At 38.5% G+C, this 21,226-nt stretch overlaps 2 protein-coding genes across 5 annotated transcripts in view; both read right to left on the bottom strand.

Annotated features, from left to right (window-relative positions):
* The window catches only part of VEGFD (vascular endothelial growth factor D), a 34,593-nt gene extending 31,274 nt beyond the window's left edge, over positions 1-3,319 (bottom strand). Inside the window, exon 1 of the mRNA XM_004435146.3 lies at positions 2,570-3,319. Coding sequence (XP_004435203.1) covers positions 2,570-2,659 — 90 coding nt within the window. The 5' untranslated portion in view covers positions 2,660-3,319. The remainder of the gene's footprint in view (positions 1-2,569) is intronic.
* A 174-nt stretch (positions 3,320-3,493) lies between these two features.
* The window catches only part of PIR (pirin), a 90,643-nt gene continuing 72,910 nt past the window's right edge, over positions 3,494-21,226 (bottom strand). For 3 of the 4 annotated variants that reach the window (XM_014791120.2, XM_087426388.1, XM_087426390.1), the window contains 3 exons: positions 16,084-16,166; positions 9,286-9,352; positions 3,494-3,817 (listed from right to left, as the gene is read on the bottom strand). In XM_014791120.2, the coding sequence (XP_014646606.2) occupies positions 3,702-3,817; positions 9,286-9,352; positions 16,084-16,166 (266 nt within the window). In that variant the 3' untranslated portion in view covers positions 3,494-3,701. Of the gene's footprint in view, positions 3,818-9,285; positions 9,353-13,609; positions 13,746-16,083; positions 16,167-21,226 lie in introns of those variants that run through there. The other variant, XM_087426391.1, reaches the window with a different exon arrangement.

Raw genomic sequence — 21,226 nt, 5'->3', positions numbered from 1 at the left:
CACCCTGTGCAACTGTGTATGACTACCCCAACTGTATAAAAAAGCTGGAGAAAACAGACACAAAAACAAATCCCACATCTAGATACTTAATCCGATTATATTAGTGAGCCCAGAATAGGCATTGGGTTAACCTTATTTCTAGAAGAAAACCTGCTCTGCTTAGATTGAGAAACTTAGCAGCTAAACAGTATATACAGTAGATTTGAGTCAAGATTTTCAAACAGATTTATCTCAGTTCACAAATTCCATGCACTGCTGACCCCAAACACTTCTCAAAGTACAAGTGGCAAGACTAATGAAATTACGATGCCTTACACTCAAACGGCATTAAGTGCAACTACCGGGGGTATTAGTAGCTGTTTGCATGGCTGCTGCAGAAAAAATGTTCACAGACTCATTTAATTGTAGTAGAGGCAACGCTAGTCTAACCTGAAAAACCAGGGGAATGTTCAAAACTAGAAAGTGAGGACTGTGGGGGAAGGGCAACCTAGGGCTAGAATTGGCAGTGCAGTCCATTCTGGAAAAGAGGTGGTTACAAGAGGGGTGGGTGGACAGAAGAACATGCTCACAGACCTCCTACAGAGGAGGACCCTGCAAACATCTCGTAATAAATGAAACATTTTTATCTCAAAAGGCAAAAAATAAATTCATATCCCAGTGTCCAAACCATTACCGTCCTGAATATGCTTTCATACTAAATTTTAATTTAAACAAAAACAACATTAACATTAAGGAACATATTTCTTCTTAGATTTTCTCTTAAGAAAATGTTGGGGGGAATGAAAAGTGTAATAACCAATATGACACAGCTCCTTACACATCACTACCCAGTCATGTTGATGCCCAAATTTCTGCTTAACCATAGGCACCTTTCCCTTCACATCGGAAATATTTAATTTAGCTGGGGGTTTGACGCACATAAGCTCAGAATATGTAGCTTCACTTTTTAAAGGAAATTCGTATGTGTATTTAAAAAATTGCTAACAGTATACTAAGCATATAACGCGGCATCTTCCATGTATAAGGACAGGTTTTCTGTCACCTGTAAATTCAACCACTTTCCCCCACGGCCCCATTAGATAAGTTTCTGTGTCAGCAGTAATCCGAAACATCTAAACCTCACCGTGCCCCGGACACCGAAGGAATTCTTGGGGTCTGTGCTCTTTAAAAGAGCTGAACGACCTAAAGAATACTCCTTATTTCCAACAATTCAGTCTCCCCTTGTACCATCAAATAAATGGATGTTTCAAAGTAAAATGGGAACATTTTAAAACTCCATGCACTAAAACCGGAAAAAAATACTCCAACTCCATGAACCCAACACACATAAAGGATTCCTAAGTTTTGTGGACTTATAAAAAGTTGAGCAGCCTGAACAAGTCCAGTTTTTCTCTCCTGTCACCCAGGCTCAGAATTGGATTCCCTTTTACCTGCAATCTGGCATTGAGATCCAACGTCCAGGCTGGCGGCAAAGAAGAGGAGCTGAAGGACTGGGACCTCTCCCACGTCCATTTGGAATTTGGAAAGTTAGAAAGGTAGGGACCGAGGGGCAAGGTGACTGTCTACCCCAGACACCGCGCTCGGCCTTTTCAGATGCATTGCACGTGTTTTCTGTTTATGCACTGTCTGCACATCTGTGCTTTGTACATAACAAGAGGAAAATGTTTTCACTCCCACTGACCACTTCTCCCCTGTTGGGGGCGATATCACCCTTGTTGAAAATGCATGTCCCAACAACAGCTACAAAAGCTGAAGTCCACATTTGATTGTCTGTTCACAGCCAGAAATTCCTAAATCAATAATGCTTTAGCATCACTTCAGTCAAAACAATTGTATCTGAAATATTTTCAAAATAAAAAGCTGAAAAAAACAATATAATCTATGAAGTATATAAAATTGGGCGAAATATTGCTCAGTCAGGAACATCCCAGTGAATTTTTTTGCATTACTCTCACTTCATTGGAGTCTATCTGATGCTTGCTCACAGAACCAAAGAATCAATTACTGTTGAATTTTACATGTTTCAAAAAGCAAAAAACCAAAACAACTTCCAAGAAAACATTTTTCTAGATGCTGGCAATGGGTAATTTGGAAAACCAGATAGAAAACATCTGTAGAAAGCACTGTAGTTTTCAATTTACAGAAGAAATTAACTAACTAAATTAACTAACTAAATAAACTAACGTTTGCTGCTCACAAACGATCTGAAAATAAATGGCCCACAAAGTTATCTGTGTCATAAAAACAAATCAGTGCTTCATTAGAAAATCACTGTGCCATCTGAATATACAATTGAAGGGAAACTTCCCCATCTGAAGATTCCAGAATGCTCTCTTGTGTTCCATTACCTCTCCAAAAAACCCCTCAGCATTTTCAAACATTCATGCCAAGAATCTTAGTAAGCCTAAGAAACAGAACACTCATTAATAAATGCAGGATATATCCTGTCCACTACTAGGAGTGTTCTGCATTTTTATATTGTCTCCAAAATAGTCGGGGCAAAGAAAGAAAGTCTTCTGTATAAGCCAATAAAAAAGTCTGCATCACATTAAAAATTGAGCTCACCTACCTTCACTGGTCCATGTTCATAACTGGAGCCCTGCACCAATTGCAGATAAAACATCATGAAAATATTCACCAGTGCCCACTGTCTGTACATTTTGAATATTTTAATATCCACTGATTACCAAGCAGGTGACATCAGGCAGCTAGAGAAAACTGTTTCAAAAGGCATCCTCCAGAAGGAAAGTTCAAAACCCCAAGACTTCGCATGGAAAAACAAATAATCAGTTGTGATCAAAATCCAATGACACGACTTCAATTAGTCAAGGCACGTTTTTGCACAATCTTATGGGGGGAGAGAGATGAAAAAATATTAAATGTTCTGATGCTCCAAAAATAATCAAGAGGTGGACATGTCTTCCACTTGAAATAAGAAGGCACTCTAAATCCATTTCATGTCCAGCAAAATTACAAAAAACTCTCTCCACTCTCTGCCCCAGGTTCTAGTTGCTCTGTAAGGAGCCACCAATGTTTGCAGCTCCAGAGGCTGGAACCCAATTCTGGAGTCAAACTTTTTTCACAACCCTCATGGAAGCTTGCAGAAGCATGTGTCTTAAATCTGACCCAGATTTTGGCAGAAAATGCAGGGAAGTCTTGGCTGTAATCCTGTCGCGTCCCTACCAATAGCAGGGCAGTTTTAAAAACTGACTCAAACGTCAGGACTGCTGTTATTTTAACGCAGATAACCTGTAATGTGAAACCCCAGCACAGAGGCATGACTGCTGCAGCGAAATTGCATTGCTCAGGAAGGGACCTCAGATGCTCACACATCTACTGCCAGTGACACACAGAAAGCAATCAAATTTGCTTAAAAAAATTCACACACGTACAAAAATAACAAAATATCCATACGCACACGAAAAGGCAAACATACACAAAATGATTTTTTTAACAGAAGCTTAGTAACTTAGCTCAAAATGAAGAACATTGATTTTTTAAAAAGCAACAATTAGGTTTATTTGCATGTGCCGGTAAATATCTCATGTGCATTCCTATAAAAACCATGTTATCACTTTAGTGTGGAATTCCTTAGAAGCTAGAAAACCAGCTAAGTCAGCTTTGGAAATTGAATGCGTTGAACAGATGGATACCACAAACGGCAAGATTTTAGAAAGCGTCGAGATCTGCTCTTGTGCTTTTCACCCGTTTCCAATCTTTGATTTCCAGGTTTTGGCTCTTTCAAACCCATTTTTCGCATTTCTGAAATCAAGAATGGCCTTAGAAATCTCTTCATTGGTGTTCATCACGAATGGACCTAGGGCAGAAAGAGACAATCAGAAAGTTGTAGGTGACAATATTTTCTTCTGTCACTAGAAATGGTACATATTTCTGTAGTTCTTCATTTGAAACAAATCCAGGCATATCTGAACAGTAAAAGGTTATTTTCGCAGCGCCCAATCCCCAAGGACTGTAATGCAAGTATCTTGACGAGGATTGTATATAATTATAAAGATCAAACTTCAGGTAAACAAATACTATTGCATCCCACCCATCCACTGCAGGCTGTCATCAGCAATAGCAATCTCTTTCTTCAAAACATTCTTAGGTTTGGTTCCATCATAATAAACCATTTTTGTAGTTGCTAGGTTTTTTTCTCCTTATTTTTTTTATTGAGGTATAATTGATCTACAACGTTATATTAGTTTCGGGTGTACAACATAATGATTTGATATTTCTATATATTGAGAAATGATCACCACAATGAGTCTCGTTAACACCTGTCACCACACATAGCTACAGAATTTTTTTTCTTGTGATGAGAACTTTTAAGATTTACTGTAGTTGTTAGTTTCATAGCATTAGCTGATGTCAAGAATTGAACCAATCTGATAAAAAGAACTGGCAAATCTTGTCACAGTTTGGGTGTCTACTCAGTATATGAGGCTGTGTACTTACATGAAGGGTCTAAGTCATTTTTGAGAATTAGTAGCACCTTATTGACAATAAACAGGAGATTACAAAAATTTCAAGTCAAGAAAGTAGCACATTTTGGATTCTCTAGGGGTTGGCAAACTTTTTCTGTAAAAGGCCAGATAGCATATATTTAAGATTTTGTGGGTCAGACAGTGTCTGTCTCAACTACTACTCACTCTTCTGTTGAAGTGCAAAAGCAGCCACAGACAATACAAAAGAGAATAGGGATGTGGCTGTGTTTCAATAAAACTTTATTTACAAAAACATGCAGTGGGCAGATGTGGCCCACGGGTCACAGTTTGCCGGCCCCTTTGTCTAATTTCTAGGTTTGAACTTGGGTTTTGCTAAAAGTGGAGAAGTCCTCCCTTAATCCACCAGGAGGCAAAGGGTTTGTCTCTGCCCTTTCCTCCACATATCGTACGGGCAGAAGGATACTGTCCTGGACTGTATCACTCCCACGATCTGCTGGATAAACAAGCCAGCTCTTACATGGCATTGACAGTACCTTGAAAACAGTAGACAGATTTGTCCATTCAGTATATTTCTTCCACCAGTCTTCAGAGGTTCCTGACATTCCTTTTATGGAAGTTCCTCCTCTAAGGGGCTTTCTCTGAGAGACCCGGATTAAAATATAACTGTCTTACTTAGAGGGAATAACACATTCAAACTTCTCAACCATTGTTAGCTCATCAGCACAGATTTGGCGCTCACTTTAGTTTAACGCTTGAGAAGGAAGACATAAGATGATACGTTTTGATGATGTTGAGGCCTTTTGGGAGGTTGCAGAGAATAAGATGGCAGCAGAAAGGGAAAACAGGAAGAAGGCATCTAAATTCACTCATTCGCTAAGTTACCTATCTATCAAGTATTTATTGAGTACCTGTAAAATGACAAACATTGTGCTAGGAGCCAGAGATGTAAAGATGAAAGACAAATGAATGACAGACTCTCTCCCCCCAAGGACCTCAAATCTATCACACAAATAGATAGGAAAACAAATTATTATAAAACAGTGTGATACATGGAATGATAAAAGTATGTAAAATCCATAGGATCAGCACAGAAAGGGGAGGAGGAGGGGCCCAGGAGAGGATTCACAAAGGGGGTGATGTCGGAACAGGCATACATGGAGGAAAGGCATTTTCAGGATTAGCAGGCGGGAGGAACTGGGGATAGGGACACAGTGCTGGAAGGAGGGATCAAAGGGGGAAAAAGATGGGGGGGATCTGATATGTAGGAAGAGGCCAGACTCCTCTGGGCTTTGGATGCTATCCATGGGAAGAAGTTTGGACATAATTCTGCAGGTGATCAGGAATCACTGAAGGGTTAAGTACAGAGTAACGTGATCTGACTTGCAGTTTTTAAAGAGGACTTTGGCATCAGGGTAGAGAAGGTGTCAGGCCAGAGAGGCTGAATTGATGGTAGAATTGTTAAGGGTAACTGAGATACAGAACATAGGAGGCTGTGGGTAGAGCAAGGAGTTCAGTTCTGGAAATTCTGACATGGAGGTACTGGAGACAATAAAATGGCTTCCTAGCAGAGGTGCTTGGTACACTGTTGGAAATGTGGATCTGGAGTTCATGAGAGAACTTTCTTCTGGAGCTGGAGACGTGGACTATATCAGCCAGGAAGGTATGAGAGAACCCTCACAAGCAAAATAAATAATAAATCCAAGAGGGCACCCTGGAGAAGCCACCTTTTTAAAGGGCACACAGAGGAAAAGGATATGAGACCTGGAAAAACGATTTCCTGCACGCCATCATTTGCTAGAGTTTGACTTGTGGAGCATCTCTCCCGTTTCCCAATTAGTATTCTGTAACAACAGTGCACTTCTGGCTTTCCATTTTCTGGGGTATTCTGCTGTGCTTCTCAATTTATAATGTGCACACAAATCACCTGAAAATCTTATTAAAATGCATATTCTGATTCAGGAGGTCTGGAATGGGGTCTAAAACTCTGCATTTCTAACTATCTCTCGAGTGATGTTGATGCTGTTGGTCCATGGACCACACTCTGAGAAACATGGGAAACACCGGAAGCTTGGAGCCCTCCAAAGCCAAGCTGAGGAAGCTCATTTCCTCAAATCCTCAATAAGAAGAAAACTGAAACCAGAAAGCCTACGTTTTTTTTTTCAGATACTATATCACTAAATTTATTTCTTTTAATTGAGGTATAATTGACATACAATATTATATTAGTTTCAGGTGTCCAACATAATGATTCAATATTTGTATATATTGCAAAATGATCACCACAATAAGTCTAGTTACCATCCATCACCACATAGTAACAAAATTTTTTTACTCATGATGAGAACATTTAAGATTTACTCTCTTAGCAACTTTCAAATATGCAATCCAGTATCATTAACTATAGTTTGACATGTCATACATTTCATCCCTCAGAAAGCATGTTTTTAAATTGATCAACTATAAGGGTTATAAACAAGAAAATTATTTGACAGTTATGGATAATCCCATAAACCCTCTTTCAAACTACAGTTTTCATCTCTTCTCTAATTAAAACTTTGAACTCCCTGCCCAGTAATAAAAATAGTGTGACTTTAATCTGTCATTATGTAGAACCTTACTATAGTGGAGAGAGCACAAAATGGGGTCAAGAGTCTGTGGTTCAAATCTCAGCTCCACCACTAACGATCACTTCCCTTCAGAGAAGCCACAGGGCACAGTGAGGGGCAACCCAGCATGGTGAGAGGCAGAGGGGCAGACAGCCTGATTGTGAATCCAGCTATGTGGCCTTGGGCAAGCCAATGAACCTCTGCACCTCTGCTTCCTCATCTGTAAGATGGGGATGAGACTACCAACCTTGTAAGGTTGTTCTGAAGATTAAATGAGTTAATATTTGGAAAGCACTTTGACCAATCCTGTAAACAGTAAATGCTACCCAAGTATCTGTTAAGTAAATAAGTAAAATATCTGGACTTCATTTTCCTCATTTAGAAAAGGCACGTGACAGGGGCTGGCCCGGTTGTGTAGTGGTTAAGTTTGCACACACTGCTTCAGCAGCCCAGGGTTTGCGGGTTTGGATCCCAGGCACAGACCTACACACTGCTCATCAAGCCATGCTGTGGCGGTATCCCACATATAAAATAGAGGAAGACTGGCACAGATGTTAGTTCAGGGACAATCTTCCTCAAAGCAAATAGAGGAAGATTGGCAACAGATGTCAGCTCAGGACCCAATCTTTCTCACCAAAACAAACAAATAAACAAAAAAGGCACATAACTATATCAATGCTAAGGACATTTCCTATTCTAACCTTCTATGACATCCCACCCTTAATTTGTGGACATATAACTAAGGACATTCCATGATAAGAGACACAAGGGCCTTAGCTAATTCATTAAACTAGTGTTGGCTCCCAAATAGTCGAGACATGGTTGCGGCTGTCTTTAAATATGCACAGGTAAAAGAAAAACTTAAATGTTTGGGTTTTAAAATGTTAAAAAAACAAACAAACAAAATACTTTGCTTCTCATTCACTGAGATTCAAGGGCTATCTCTATCTTCTCTGGTTAATCTGAGTTTGTACGTGCAGGCGTACGCAGCTGTCCCTGAGATCCAAGCCTCTGAGAGAGGATTCACATAAGATGAATGGAGGGGGTCTTCGAGCAGTTCCACCCCTTTGTTCTGCCACTTAATTCAGTGGGACTCTTTTTTTTTTCATTACTGGTGCAGAGGAGATTGTTTAACTTCAAAGGATTCAATCCCATACATCCTTTTCCCACCTAAATTCTAGTCGCTGTTAATAAAGACTATGACCCTACTCAATTGGTCTGTAGGCTTCTTCCGAAAGAACAAACTATTTAGTGCTGCTCAATCAAGATAAAACGAGTTAAGAACCATGAATCTTTGGAGTGGAAATCAAAGCACGCAAAACGGAGGTCAAATGCTATCAGCTAGGTGAGGTATAATTTAATGCTTTCCCCTTAAGTTATTACTAGAACAAAAAAGAAGAATATTTTTAAAATAATCGGTGTTCTTTAAATCTATGATCAGCTGGGTTTTTTTCCTGAAGTCATTGTGTATACTGGGAATCCATACAAGGCAAGTAGATGTAATAGAGTTTTAATGCATGCTAAATTGAATAATTTGATAAGTGGACATATATGTTGTTTTGTAGGCATTTATCTAAGTAATAAGTTGGATTCTAGGTGCTTTTAGATGTTCCTCATTTAATCAAACAATATTATGAGAAAGTCAAGACAAAGAATTGAAGTGACTGTTGTGGGTACTTATTCCATGATTTTCTGCCTCTTAGTCCTATTTCTACTATAGCACAGTTATCTCTGTTCATTTTTTTAAAATAAACAAAAAGTGACTCAAATACTTTAGAAACTTCCAAAGAAATATTCTTAAGAGGTTCCTATTTTTCACTAAAAATACAATAGACCACAAGGACAGTATTGAAAACAGACACTGTTATTTGTGGTAAAGATAAAGATGATATTCAAGTCTCCAGCAGACCACAAAATCTTTTTTTCAGTTGAAATTCCCTATGACATAATGCAAAAACATTATTTTTGTTTTCCCCACAGTTCCAAGCTCAATGTCCTACACATGATAGGTACTCAAGAAATGTTTCTTTAAAAGAAAGAAGAGAATGAATGTAGAAATAAACACCATGCATATATTTTCCTCTGACAATGGAGAAAGGAAACAAAATCCTCAAATTTGTAGATGGAAAGATCAGACAAAAATCCAGCTATTCTTCCCAGTAATACTACATATGTACATTACTTTCAAAGAAGAAGAAAATCAACCAAGAAAATCGCCATTTTGGGCTTACCATGCTGGACAACTGGTTCTCCTAATGGTTCCCCAGCAATTAAGACGAAGTGGTTTCTCTCAGGATCCTAAAGTCAAGGAATAAAGCATCAAACAATAAACGTGCTTATTTCTTAATGTCAAATTAGGAATAATTTGAAGTTGACACGCTGGCCAAATGGACAATGTTCCTAATTCTGAATATAAATTCCAGAAATATTTTCTGTGCAACACTCAATATGGAAACTCTTATTCCTTAAAATGTTTGGTAGCAATCAGAACTCAAGAATAAGTCCAGACCACCAAAATATTAACCTTCTCAACATTAAGAAGGAGAATTTAAATTAAGATTTTCTTTAATTGGAAACATCTTTGAGACAAACTATGTGACTGACTTGGCTTATTACAGAATTCATTATTTCCAATATAATTTTTAAAGGGGAAGATTATTTATGCAAATCCAAAAGTAAGATTTTATTACTTTTGACATTTATTACTATTAATGTAAAATATAGCCCAGAAATGTTGCACTAAATGGAACCTTATAAAAACATCTGAGGAACATCTGCTCAGGCAAATTTCTCCCCAAAACGGTCCTCTTGTGTTAAAGTCTCTAAAAGCTTTTGTTTCAAATTTCAAGACTAGATTTTTCTCCCTGAAACTGAAAAAAATATTAGTTATAATATCCAGTGGTAGTGCGGATGCAGGGAAAGATGATACACTTTTATATATCATTTGGGAGATTTTAAATTGGTGCAGTAATCCTTCCAGATACCACTTTGACAATATGACTCCACATCCCCCCTATTGCTGATGTCTCCTGACCCAGTAATACCAGAGAAACCAGCAGAACGCCCATCACACTTGTGAGAAATAAGAAATAATTGTTTTAAGCCACTAGATTTTAGAGTGGTCTGTTACTCACTAATAGATAACAGAATATTATGGATTTCTTTTGAGGAATCTCTTAGGTTTATTTGATTTAGAAGAAAACAATAAATAAAGCCATAATGATTAGGCACTTTAAAATAAAGCCTTCCAAAGTTTTTAAAACTTCACCTATATTCTAATAATATATCATATTTATAAATATGTGATAATATTATGTTATACTATATCATATTATCTTTATATGCTTCTACGAATACAAAGCTCTTAAATTAGAAATCATTATGTTACTAGTAACAGAAGACTTATCACTGGATTCAATAAAAATGAATAATGAATTCTTTAATCTTTCATGTAGTTTAAAAAAAAAACATATTTTACAGGACTAAAATTTATTTCTCCTTCTGCCTCCAACTTTAAAAAATTCAAAGGGAATTTAGAGTAGAATGGTTTCTGCAAAAGTCTTAATTTACCCCCCAGAATCCCAAGGCTGGTGTCATTTAGCACATCCATGCAGTGGATGCTTTAATCATTTCTTCATATTTAAAAAATATCTCTATTTAACCATTCTTAGGCCTATATCTATTTATATGTCATCACCTTACTTATCCATAACCCAATTTGCTGTCAAAATATGCTAATGTGAACCCAGCTGAAAATCAGAGTAAGCTTAAAAATACTTCCGCTAATTCAAATTTTTAAAATAGATGTCATAAACCCCACATAATAAAGGTTAGTGCTATAACCTTAGCACAGACCCTCACTCAACCCCTACTTACTCTTGCTTTATACACAATGCTAACAATTAGGCTTTGTGGTTATCAGATCTATAAGGGATCAAAGCTAGAAGACAGGAAAGCACTACTATATAGCAATACAACAAAATGGACAGCTTAACATCAATGATGGAAATGAAAAAAAAAACTATGAAAAACTGGCACAGAAGCTTAAAAATTAGTCTAGGACCACTTACTGTAGGAACTAGCAGGCGCTAAAGACATCATCATACTTTATAGCACAGGACAATAATATACAGTCATGTGCTGCATAATGTCGTTTTGGTCAACAAGGGACCGCATATACGACGGTGGTCCCATAAAATTAGCACCATATAGCCTAGATGTGTAGTAGGCTATACCATCTAGGTTTGTGTAAGTACACTCTGTGATGTTCGCACAACTAGATCACCTAACGACGCACTTGTCAGAACACATCCCTGCCGTTAAGCAACACATGACTGTACATGCTGATGACCCAAGGTTAAGAATAAGTTAAATTGTGCATAATATAACCTAAGCCCATAGGAAAGGGGAAGGTTTCTATCTGAAATGATTTATTTTTCAATGTCATGTTTAAATTACTAAAAATTCAACTTAAAAATGCAGTTATTAAAACAGATTTATTCCCTAAGGGCTTTGGAGTAGTGAAATTTTAGTGTTAATCAACAGACATCTGAAAGAAAAGCATCTTAGAAAAATTGTTCTGATGACTGGTATTACATCATTTATAATTTAATCTGAAAAAAGATGTCACTCAACAGTGTTTTGAGGTGTTTTTTTGGAGTGGAGACACACTTGAGTTTTAGGGTCTGGAGGAAGGGGATTAAGGTTTGGAGATTATGAGAAAGGAAGAGGAAAGGCCAGACTCCTTGTGTCATGGATGTGCTGACTCCTCAGAATGCAAGTTTCTTAATTCAGAAGACGCATCTTTTGTGAGTGACAAACATGTCCTACAGTTTACACATTTTGGAATGATAATAAAATTTTAAAAATAAAAGTTTTGCTCCTTTTGATAGCACTCAAATCAAATGATGACTTTCCATTTATAATTCGGACAACAGGATAAAAGGACACTTGCATTTGGTCTGGAATGAAAAATGATTAAACTGCTGGGTGTGGAGGAGTTCAGGAGTTTGGTTTTCCACTTCAGAAATCTGAAGGATGGTCCAAGCTTCTTTTAATGACTTTTCCACAAAATTAACCTCTGAATGGTCCTTTCTCCTTTAACCCAAACCAGATGTTTTGTGTCTTTTTTCTTTTTTCATAAATGCATCTTTTTTCTTTCCTTAACTAGCCTTCTTTGGTGAAAGCTGATAATCTTTCTGGATATTCAGTAGAGTGCTGCTGTGATTCAAAGTCCCAATTGCTGTTATCTTGAAAAGTCCTTGTCTGTGGCGACCTCATGTATGGTGTCAAATGATGAAAATCATGTAAAAGCAAAGAGAATGAAAGAGCTGGCTAAGACATGAGTCCCTGTGTGGATCTATGCCTTTTGGGAGTTTGATGAAAAGACCCCATACAAAGGTAAGAAAGGCCCACTTACTGCTTCATGTATAATTACCCCTACTAAAATTCATGATCTTCTGGGGCCCAGATCATGTCTTTTACTTTGGCACACCTTCTCAGAGTTCCTAGTTCAGAGTTAGGCCTTTCTGGGTTTACTTGAATAATTTGCTTTTACAAATTACTCTAGTTATTCCATAAATATTATTGCCGAGATGTCTTGAGTTCCACTGATACCAACAATAAACGATCAAAGCCTAGATGAAGGCCTTGTGATTCATTTAAGGTGTCAATCACTTCTACACTATGAGTCTGTACTCACAGTTTGATTGATTATAAACATAAAGTTTAAGATGACAGTAGGACTGAGGATGAATCTGAGGGCATGCTTTTGCTTCAAGAACATTTATTATAGTGACAAATTACCTGAAAAAATTACCAGAAAGAAGCTGAGCTTTAGCATGACTTAACTGCGTGCAACTGTTCTTACTAGACTTCATTGTTGACACTTCTGAGGCCCATTAAAAGATAACACAATTAACTGTTACCAGTTTGGAAAAATTAATGGTTTATTTCGTTATACATTTTTATGCATAAATAAGCAAAAAGTTGTCTCTAGCTTTAACGGGGTGTTTTGTTTTATTTCTGTCTTTCAATTTTTATTTTAATCAAAAGTTAATCTGCATTAATTTAATGAGTTCCCGTGAAAGTTGCCAGTTAAAGAGTATCGTTACTCGCAAGTATGGTTTTGATGGCAGCCAATGAGGAACTGGTGTCTACCTTGACAAACTACAAGCAAGTTTGCTAATGCATGAGGCATAAGACCTTCTCAATAGGACACGAGTATAAACATGGGTCTAAAGGTGAGATGGAGCCTTTCATATCAAATCCATGTGTTCCTGATCATGGAGCCATCCTGGCAACCAGAGCACCAACTGTGAGCCAAAGCAGCACAGGGAGCCCTAGCCCTTGCAACAGAGGCTGTTCCAGGGTTACCAGTCCAGTCCAGTCCAGGGTTAAATGTCCAGAGTAGCCTGGGGCTGATCCCAATATCTAAGAACTCTGAATAAGTTAAGGCCGTTTTGAAGCCATTGTTGGGGTTTGGGCTTCCTCCAAGAAGCCAAAGGGTCTGGCTTAAAGACTCTTAAATCTAGCACAAACCAAGCCCCCTGTAGTTGCTACCTACCATGGAAGACTTCAGAGTCATGGTCACAAAAGACGATCCACCCTTTGAGTGAAGAAGACAGGGGTCCCTGCAGCCTAAAATGTGCTGGTCTAAAATGAGTCAAACGCTAAGATGGAGCAGGGAAACCTGGGGAGAGAAAAGATGTGATCTACTTCAAACTTTCCTTGCCCTCCTCTCCTGCCCCAGAGGATTGGCCACTCTAGAGGAAACCACCCATACTACTAGTCAACCAGGAGGATAGGCGTGATGGTGAAAGACAAGAAATGAGGAGTTAAAGTGCAGAAGAACAGTGCCAGAAGGAAGCCAGGGGGTGTAACAATTCCCCATTCTTGACCACAACTCAGTGCAAATGGGATAGAGGGAGCACTAGGAAGTCACATGTCCGTCTTTATCTAATCCTCAGGCTAAGTCTAGTTCCAAGTGAAGATAACCCTGGCCTGGAGCCTGAGTGAATCAGGATCCTTTAGGGCCTTCTTCTAGCTATAGAAAGCTATATGTCATGTGCCCTAAACCTTAGGGTCTAAGGTATGAATCCTTCTTAGGTAACATGTATCTGGCATGACTATCTGTTAAATTAGGTGTTTAGATCAGTGAACTTTCCATCTACCATTATCGTGCACCCACTATGTACCAGACTAGGGATTAGCAAACTTTTCCTTGTAAAGAGCCAGAGAGTAAATATTCTAGGCTTTGTGGGCCACCCAGTCTCTGTCGCAACCACCCAATCCTACCATTGTGGTGTGAGAGCATCCATAGACAAACAGAAATGAATGGGTGTGGCTTGTGGTCCAATACAACTTTATTTACAAAAACAGGTTTACATTTGGCCTATTGGACACAATTTACTGACGCCTGCGCTAGATCTGGAGTAGACTCATGACATATGTAATCTCAAATATTCCTTCTAACAACCCTATGCAGTTGGTGTCATTATTTCAATTTTGCAGATAAAGAAACTGAAGCTCAGATTGGTTGAGAAACATGTCCAAAGTCACACAACTAACAAGTCGCCAAGTCAAGATTCACACCTTCACAATCTCTTTCCTGTTGTAATCTAAGGGGAACTTTCTACTATTCATGGATATAAGTGACACATGCCCATTTAAACGCTAATTTTTTTAAAAAAATATTTTTTTCATAGAAGTCTTTCTAATGTCTTGCTGGTTCAGGGTATGTTTATGCACAGTAATTATTACAGAAGTACATATAACAGAATGATGCCCCTGGAGCCAGGAGCGCTGCTTGCCAATGAACAGATGGTTTCAGCCAACTCTTTTCTATCCTGGCTGCCTCCTGTCTTTCTGGCTCCCCTCATCACTTCTTTCTGGTGTTCCATTTCAGCTTCCAAATCCCCATCATTTGCAATGTGCCCTCTGCTATATTACAGGAAGAACTGAGGTTGTCAGGTTAAACCAGATAACGTTACAAACTAACCCGCTATCAGGAGGTTCTGGCCTATATGTAGCTTCCATGCCTCTTTCCTGCATTGGGTTGAAATCAATGAAATTGCCATTTTTGTAGGTCAAAAGTAGCAGTTTCATACAGTTCAACCTAATAATAGAGAACACAGACCCTGAGATATGCATTGTCTTTTCGTCTATTTACTTCGCAGTTCATGATGGTGCTGCAGATGATTAAAGCAGCAGGAGGGGAGCTGCCAGGCAAGTGGGCTGAGATGTAATAATTCCTCAAATCCACTGCATTCTACAATAGCAGGGCCAGAGGGCCTCTCCTCTGACCAGTCAGATTGCATCTCCACCAGTCACCTACACACTGAAATTGTTTTCACCCCTACTATTCAAAACGCATCTATTCAGGAGCTTTTGCACAACTGTCTCCTAAATCCTCTTTATTAGAATGACACAAAGCAGTCAGGTTGGCTTCACAGGCTCACAAAATGGTGGGTAATCACCCAAGAGAACAAAGTAGACACAGGGAAGAAACTTGGCAACCTGGGGAAAAAAAGCTCCTCAGACTCCTAAAATATCAAAAACTTTACTTAAAAAGCGGGGATGCAATACACAAGGTCTATGAAACGCACCATGTGCTCCTCTCCATTCGAAATGGGGACTACTTTCAAAGGGCTCTATGTGAGTATGCATGCAGATCTATATTTATACTCCTGGAGGGCTGATCCATTTTCACTTATGATAAAAATTGAATCAATTGTATAAAAAAAGAAAATTAAGAGACAAGGAAGATGTGTTGCCTCTAGACTCAAATTTCTAGGGATAAACCACAGGGACTTTAGATGATTCTTGGAGATGAGGAATCAGTATACATAAAACTTTAAAATAAACCAGTAGAAATAACAGAAGTTAATGAAAGGGGTTGATAAACTTGTGGCATAGTTTCTTTCCTCAAGGAAGAGAGAAAAATTTCCAGCTACACGGGAGATTGAGGCATTTTCCTGGAAACTAGTAGAAAGTACAAGTCAAGAAAATTAAAGATTTTTAATACCTACCTTATTTTCCACCTGGACACTGTCACCTTCCCCCAGCACTGCTGTGTGATGAGGTTCTATTTTTTCTTGTGCATCATCAGGCCCTACAAAAAAGATGACCCACTAAATTTAATACTCGTTATAGTACATTCATCATATGGTTACATATTTGGTTAACTACAGAGCACCATAATATTAATTTCAACTTCAGAAATAACAGACTTAGAAATCTCCTTAAATCTTTTGGTTGATTATATTTGCAATTAATAAAGTCTGAAACTGGCTGGTTTCCAATGTAGAAAAGAACAGGCAGGCGAACTCTGCATTGTGTTTCCACTTACACTTTTAATGTCATGCCTAACAGTTCCATTAATAAGCAAAGTCCTTGGCATTACATACTAATAAGAGTGTTTCCTTGGGTAAATTATAAATGTCATAAGAATTAAGCATACTGAGGAAAATTAGTAAATGCCATCATTAATTCATTTCAACAAGTATATTGAGTACCTACAATTGCTTATACTATGAGAAAATACAAAGCAGCACAAAGCAGATTCCTTGAATACAAATAATTCAAAATCTCATTGGGTGAAACTAAACATATACATTCATAAAATAATCAGAGAATAATTCAGTTGAAAAACAAGTAAGTCAGATAGCTACTGAACTATGAACAAGGCCCTGTGCTAAATGCTGTGGGGGAGGTCTTTAGGACGAATATGTTTCCATCTCTTCTATATTGAGGTGCACAGATGAAATAATACAAATGAAATTGTGTCTTAAAAGCAACAATAAAGTAATAAGCAAAGTTCAATGAGAGAACAGGGGCTGTAGGGGCTACTTTAGGTCTAGGGACCCTAGGAATTTGTTGTGGAGGAGTTAAGACTTGAACAGAGCTCTGCAGGATTAAACAGACCTACAAGAGGCAAAGCTAGGATGAAGGACATTCTAGACGAGGGAATGGGAACATGCAGGGCATCTCTGGAGGAATGGTGAACCTCTACCATGGCTGGAACATTCTTCTGGGAAGAATGATGGAAATGTAGACTGCCTTCAGAACAAGGAAAGACTTGAAGGCCGTGCTTACCCACATAAAATGCAGGGCCTTTGAGGAGAGGGTGTGTGTGTGAAATGGTCAGATGTGTGTCGTGGAGAAATAACTCTGGGAGCAGAGCATAGGATAAATTAGAAGGGGCAAGACTGAAGTTAGGATGACCTGTTAGGAGTTTATTGTAACAGTCTCAGTGAAAATGAATTAGTCTGAACTGGGAGAGTGGATATAGAAAGACAGGGATGGATTTGAGAGGTGGAGTTGAGAAAGAATCTCAAGATTTGGCAACGGTGGGAGAGAGGAGTGTAACATGACTCTCACTAGGAGCAGAATAATGTAGTGACCTGAAGATTACAACAGTGGTTCTGCAAGAAGGGGCTAGAGGATGGAGAAGCCAAAGTGGGCTAGAACGGCCATAGGAGGCTGTAAAGAGGTGGTGGGATTTAGGCTGGGTCTTTTACTTCGGTAAAAAAACCATTCATGCAAACGGACAACAGAGAAAAGATTCCAAACAGGGTGAGAAGCCCATAAAGATGTCTAGGGGGATACACGTGCATGACATTTTGGGATATAAATAAGGGCATTCACTTGACACATTAGAGCTTAAGCTGAATAATCAATAAGGAAGTGCTTATTCAAATGAACACAACAGCTTGAGGAATTATTATATAACAGAAACATAATTTGTGAATTTTGTGAATACTGACTGGAGTCTAAACATAGCTATAGCTTCTAGAGAAATCCTCCTTCTCATCTCCACTTTGAAGATAACCTATACGAAGCAACAGGGTTCATTCCGATGCTTGCAAACGTGAAATAGGATTCTAACAGAGCAGGAGTTCTTAACCTGGAGTCAAAGTGCTCCCAAGGGGTCCGTGGACAGAATTTAGAGCAATCATGGACTTGGATGGGAGATGAACTACATCTTTATTGTCACTAATACCTAACTGAAATGTGGCCTTTCCTTCAGTCATGAATGTAGCCAACAAACCACAGCAGTATTAGCTGGACCAATGACTTTGTCTCCAGCAGAAATCACAGATATTTTCATATCACATTAGAGTGTTAAAGATACCTCAAAATACAGTTTATGTTAATCGCTGCTTAGAATTTAGAGTAGACCTGCTGCTGGATCATGTTATTTCAAATGTCGTTAGAGAAGCACCCATATAATTATATCATAAACTTGTTCTTTTAACATTTTAATGACTTCATTGAATTAAAAAAAACATTGTTCAAAGGTGGAGCCTTGGCAAATGTCAAAAGGGTCCACGGTACAAAAAAGATTAAGAACTCTGTCCCAGAGGCAGTGGTGTGTTAGTTAATGTTTAACAACTGGCTTTTGGGGACAAGGGGGAGAACAAACCTGATTTGTAAAGTGTGCCAATTTCTGTAGTGTAAACGCTCCCACTGTGGCCAACTTCAAGTTACCAATGTGAGGTCAGGGAAGAGGTGCACAATCAGCTCTTGCAAGCTGGCAAGAGCCAGCCCCAGCATACCACTAAAGGTTCCTTCTCCATCAAAGATTTAGGTCAACAAATTTCATGGAAGCGAATGATAGAACTCCATGGATTTTCCACTCATGCAAGGATTTGGCCAGTAAAAGAGAGGTCCGGGAGTCTAAGAATCATCTCATTTAGAGTTGGGTAATATTTTCAACTGTGACATGGAGCAGCATTTTATTAAGTATACTTTACTAAGATTCCCTGGGAGCCATGAACCACGTCTTTATCTTCAACTAATTCATATATAACACCCATTACCCACATGGTCTACTCCTGCCCCCTAATCACACAGCATGTTTCATGGTACACAGACCAAAACAGCTTACAAAGCCCCTTCACTATGTTTTAATGGAGTTAGCTGGCAAGAGACAGCTCTCAAAAATAATGCTGAATTGGGATTTCTCTGTACCTCCTATCAGGGTAGCTTGCTTGACTAGGTTGTTTATTGATCTGTGAGGAAATCTTAATTTAGAAACAAAGAGTTCGTGTTTTGCTAAGAGCTCTCATTCTAACTTTACATGGAATGTATTTCTGCCCATTCTCCTTGCTGATCTGGGAAAGGAATCACAGTATCGATACTACAGAGGCCATTTGCAAAGCTCCCCCCTCAGGCAGGCCTTTTGTATAGACACTGTAGTCAGGTTTCCAGGCTAATCATTCTAAGTGAACCTTTAGCTTCTGTATTATTTTATGAAATGTTTAAAACGAGGTCACAGAAAGCAAAGACCGATTCTATCTTCATGTCATTTCTATGCCATTTTACCCATCTGGTTATCTCCTGAACCTAAAATAAGTCTCAAAGGAAATATATTTTATTGTTTCTGACTACTTTCAATTATAAATAAAGCCAAATCAGATAATAAATAGTTTCCATTGAGAAGCTTCGCCAAGAATGTTAAATCTAATAGTGCAGTTAAGGAAAATTTAACTGAAAACAATTTAATTACAAATATTTTTATTTGCCTAAAGAGTTATAAAAGGGAAAAATACTTTAAAACATATTTTAAAGTTAGTGCTGCATCTTCAGTGTGTGATTAATTGCTGTGCAATTTTCCCCCATATGCCAGATTTCCTTTTTCTTTTTCTTCTCTTGATAAGAACTGCTGTCCCATTTACTCTCTGTTCCACACATTCTGGTACTTCCATCATAGATTCTGATATCATCAATTTTATATGTACAGTTGAAGCCCTCTTATCTGATGCAATCAGGATCGTTAATTGAAAAAGACAAACTACCTCAAACATTTTATTTTAAATTAAAGTGTAAATGTGCATTCATTTGCCAATTTTTAGAAAAAGAGTCAACATAGGCCTGCTGATTGGATTGAAGCACAGTCTTTCTTTATAAAGCATACGCGTAGCGCACCACGGAAGTCCTTTTAGATTATTACAGTTTCCCTCAATCTTTTACTCTCATTTCTCCCCTACTAATTCAAGGCTTTTCTTTAGCAATTCACTTTTACAAAGCATTTGACTTAGTTAGTCTAGAAATACCAACTCTCTTTTCACACTTATTCCATTAACTTACATATTATTTAATTAAATTGTATAATTGCAAGTACTGGTGCAAGAGGCATAAACAGATTTGAGAGCAATCACAACTGCCTTTAAGTCCACTTCAACTCAGCTGGAGGGAGTAGCAATGGGCAGGTAGATCAGGGAGCTGATCATCCTGGGTGTTCAGGCACCTCACTCAACGTATTCACCATGGAATGAAGAGCACTGGTTTATCCAACTCATTTTGGGTAAGTGGAGGTCAATTTGGAGGGCTTCTAGTGTATTTCCTCAACTTTATTGAGATCCAGGGGCCATGTCAAACTTCTTAATACTACCCAGAACCAGAAGCAAATGGTTGAGCACAAAGTAAGCATGAATAATTACTTATTTAAATAAGTTTGAAACATTTTACCACCTGTATAAGCCAGTTAGCTGTCATTTCAATAACCACAGACAAATATTTTTACATTTCTAAATATATTTTCTAAGCCCCAAAAGTATATTTGATAATGGTCCTTCAAGGGGACTAGCATCTAAGCCGATAAACTGTCCCAAGCTTCAAGGATACAGGATCTAAACTCTTCTACCCTTCTGATCTCCGTGTTAATGTGTCATGTCATTTTCATCTCAGCTGCAGGGAAGGGGTTCAGTGCTAGTATCCTTGTGATCTATTGGTTTTCTTTTTTATTTATTTATTTTTCCCCCAAAGCCCCAGTAGATAGTTGTATGTCATAGCTGCACATCCTTCTAGTTGCTGTATGTGGGACATGGCCTCACCATGGCCAGAGAAGCGGTGTGTTGGTGCACGCCCGGGATCCGAACCCAGGTCGCCAGCAGCGGAGTGCGCGCACTTAACCGCTAAGCCACGGGGCTGGCCCCTCTATTGGTTTTCTGACCACATAGTTTTTATTTTCTTTTGATTTTTTTATCATACACTGCACAGATTTCGGCTGAGGGCTGGTCAAAGAACTTGCTGCCTCAGTAAAGGATTGCTGTCAAGATGTCTCTCTCTCCTGCACAATTTTTAAAGCTACTATTCAACAGTCAGCTTAGAAGGCTTGAAAAACACCAATGTATGAAAAAATTAATCCTGGCAAAGCAGAAAACATCT

The sequence above is a fragment of the Ceratotherium simum genome, chromosome X (assembly GCF_057802395.1).
Source record: "Ceratotherium simum simum isolate JZ-2026a chromosome X, ASM5780239v1, whole genome shotgun sequence".
Classification (NCBI taxonomy): Eukaryota; Metazoa; Chordata; class Mammalia; order Perissodactyla; family Rhinocerotidae; genus Ceratotherium; species Ceratotherium simum.
The sequence above is the reverse complement of the archived record's forward strand: the minus strand, read 5'-3'. Positions and strand labels throughout refer to the sequence as shown.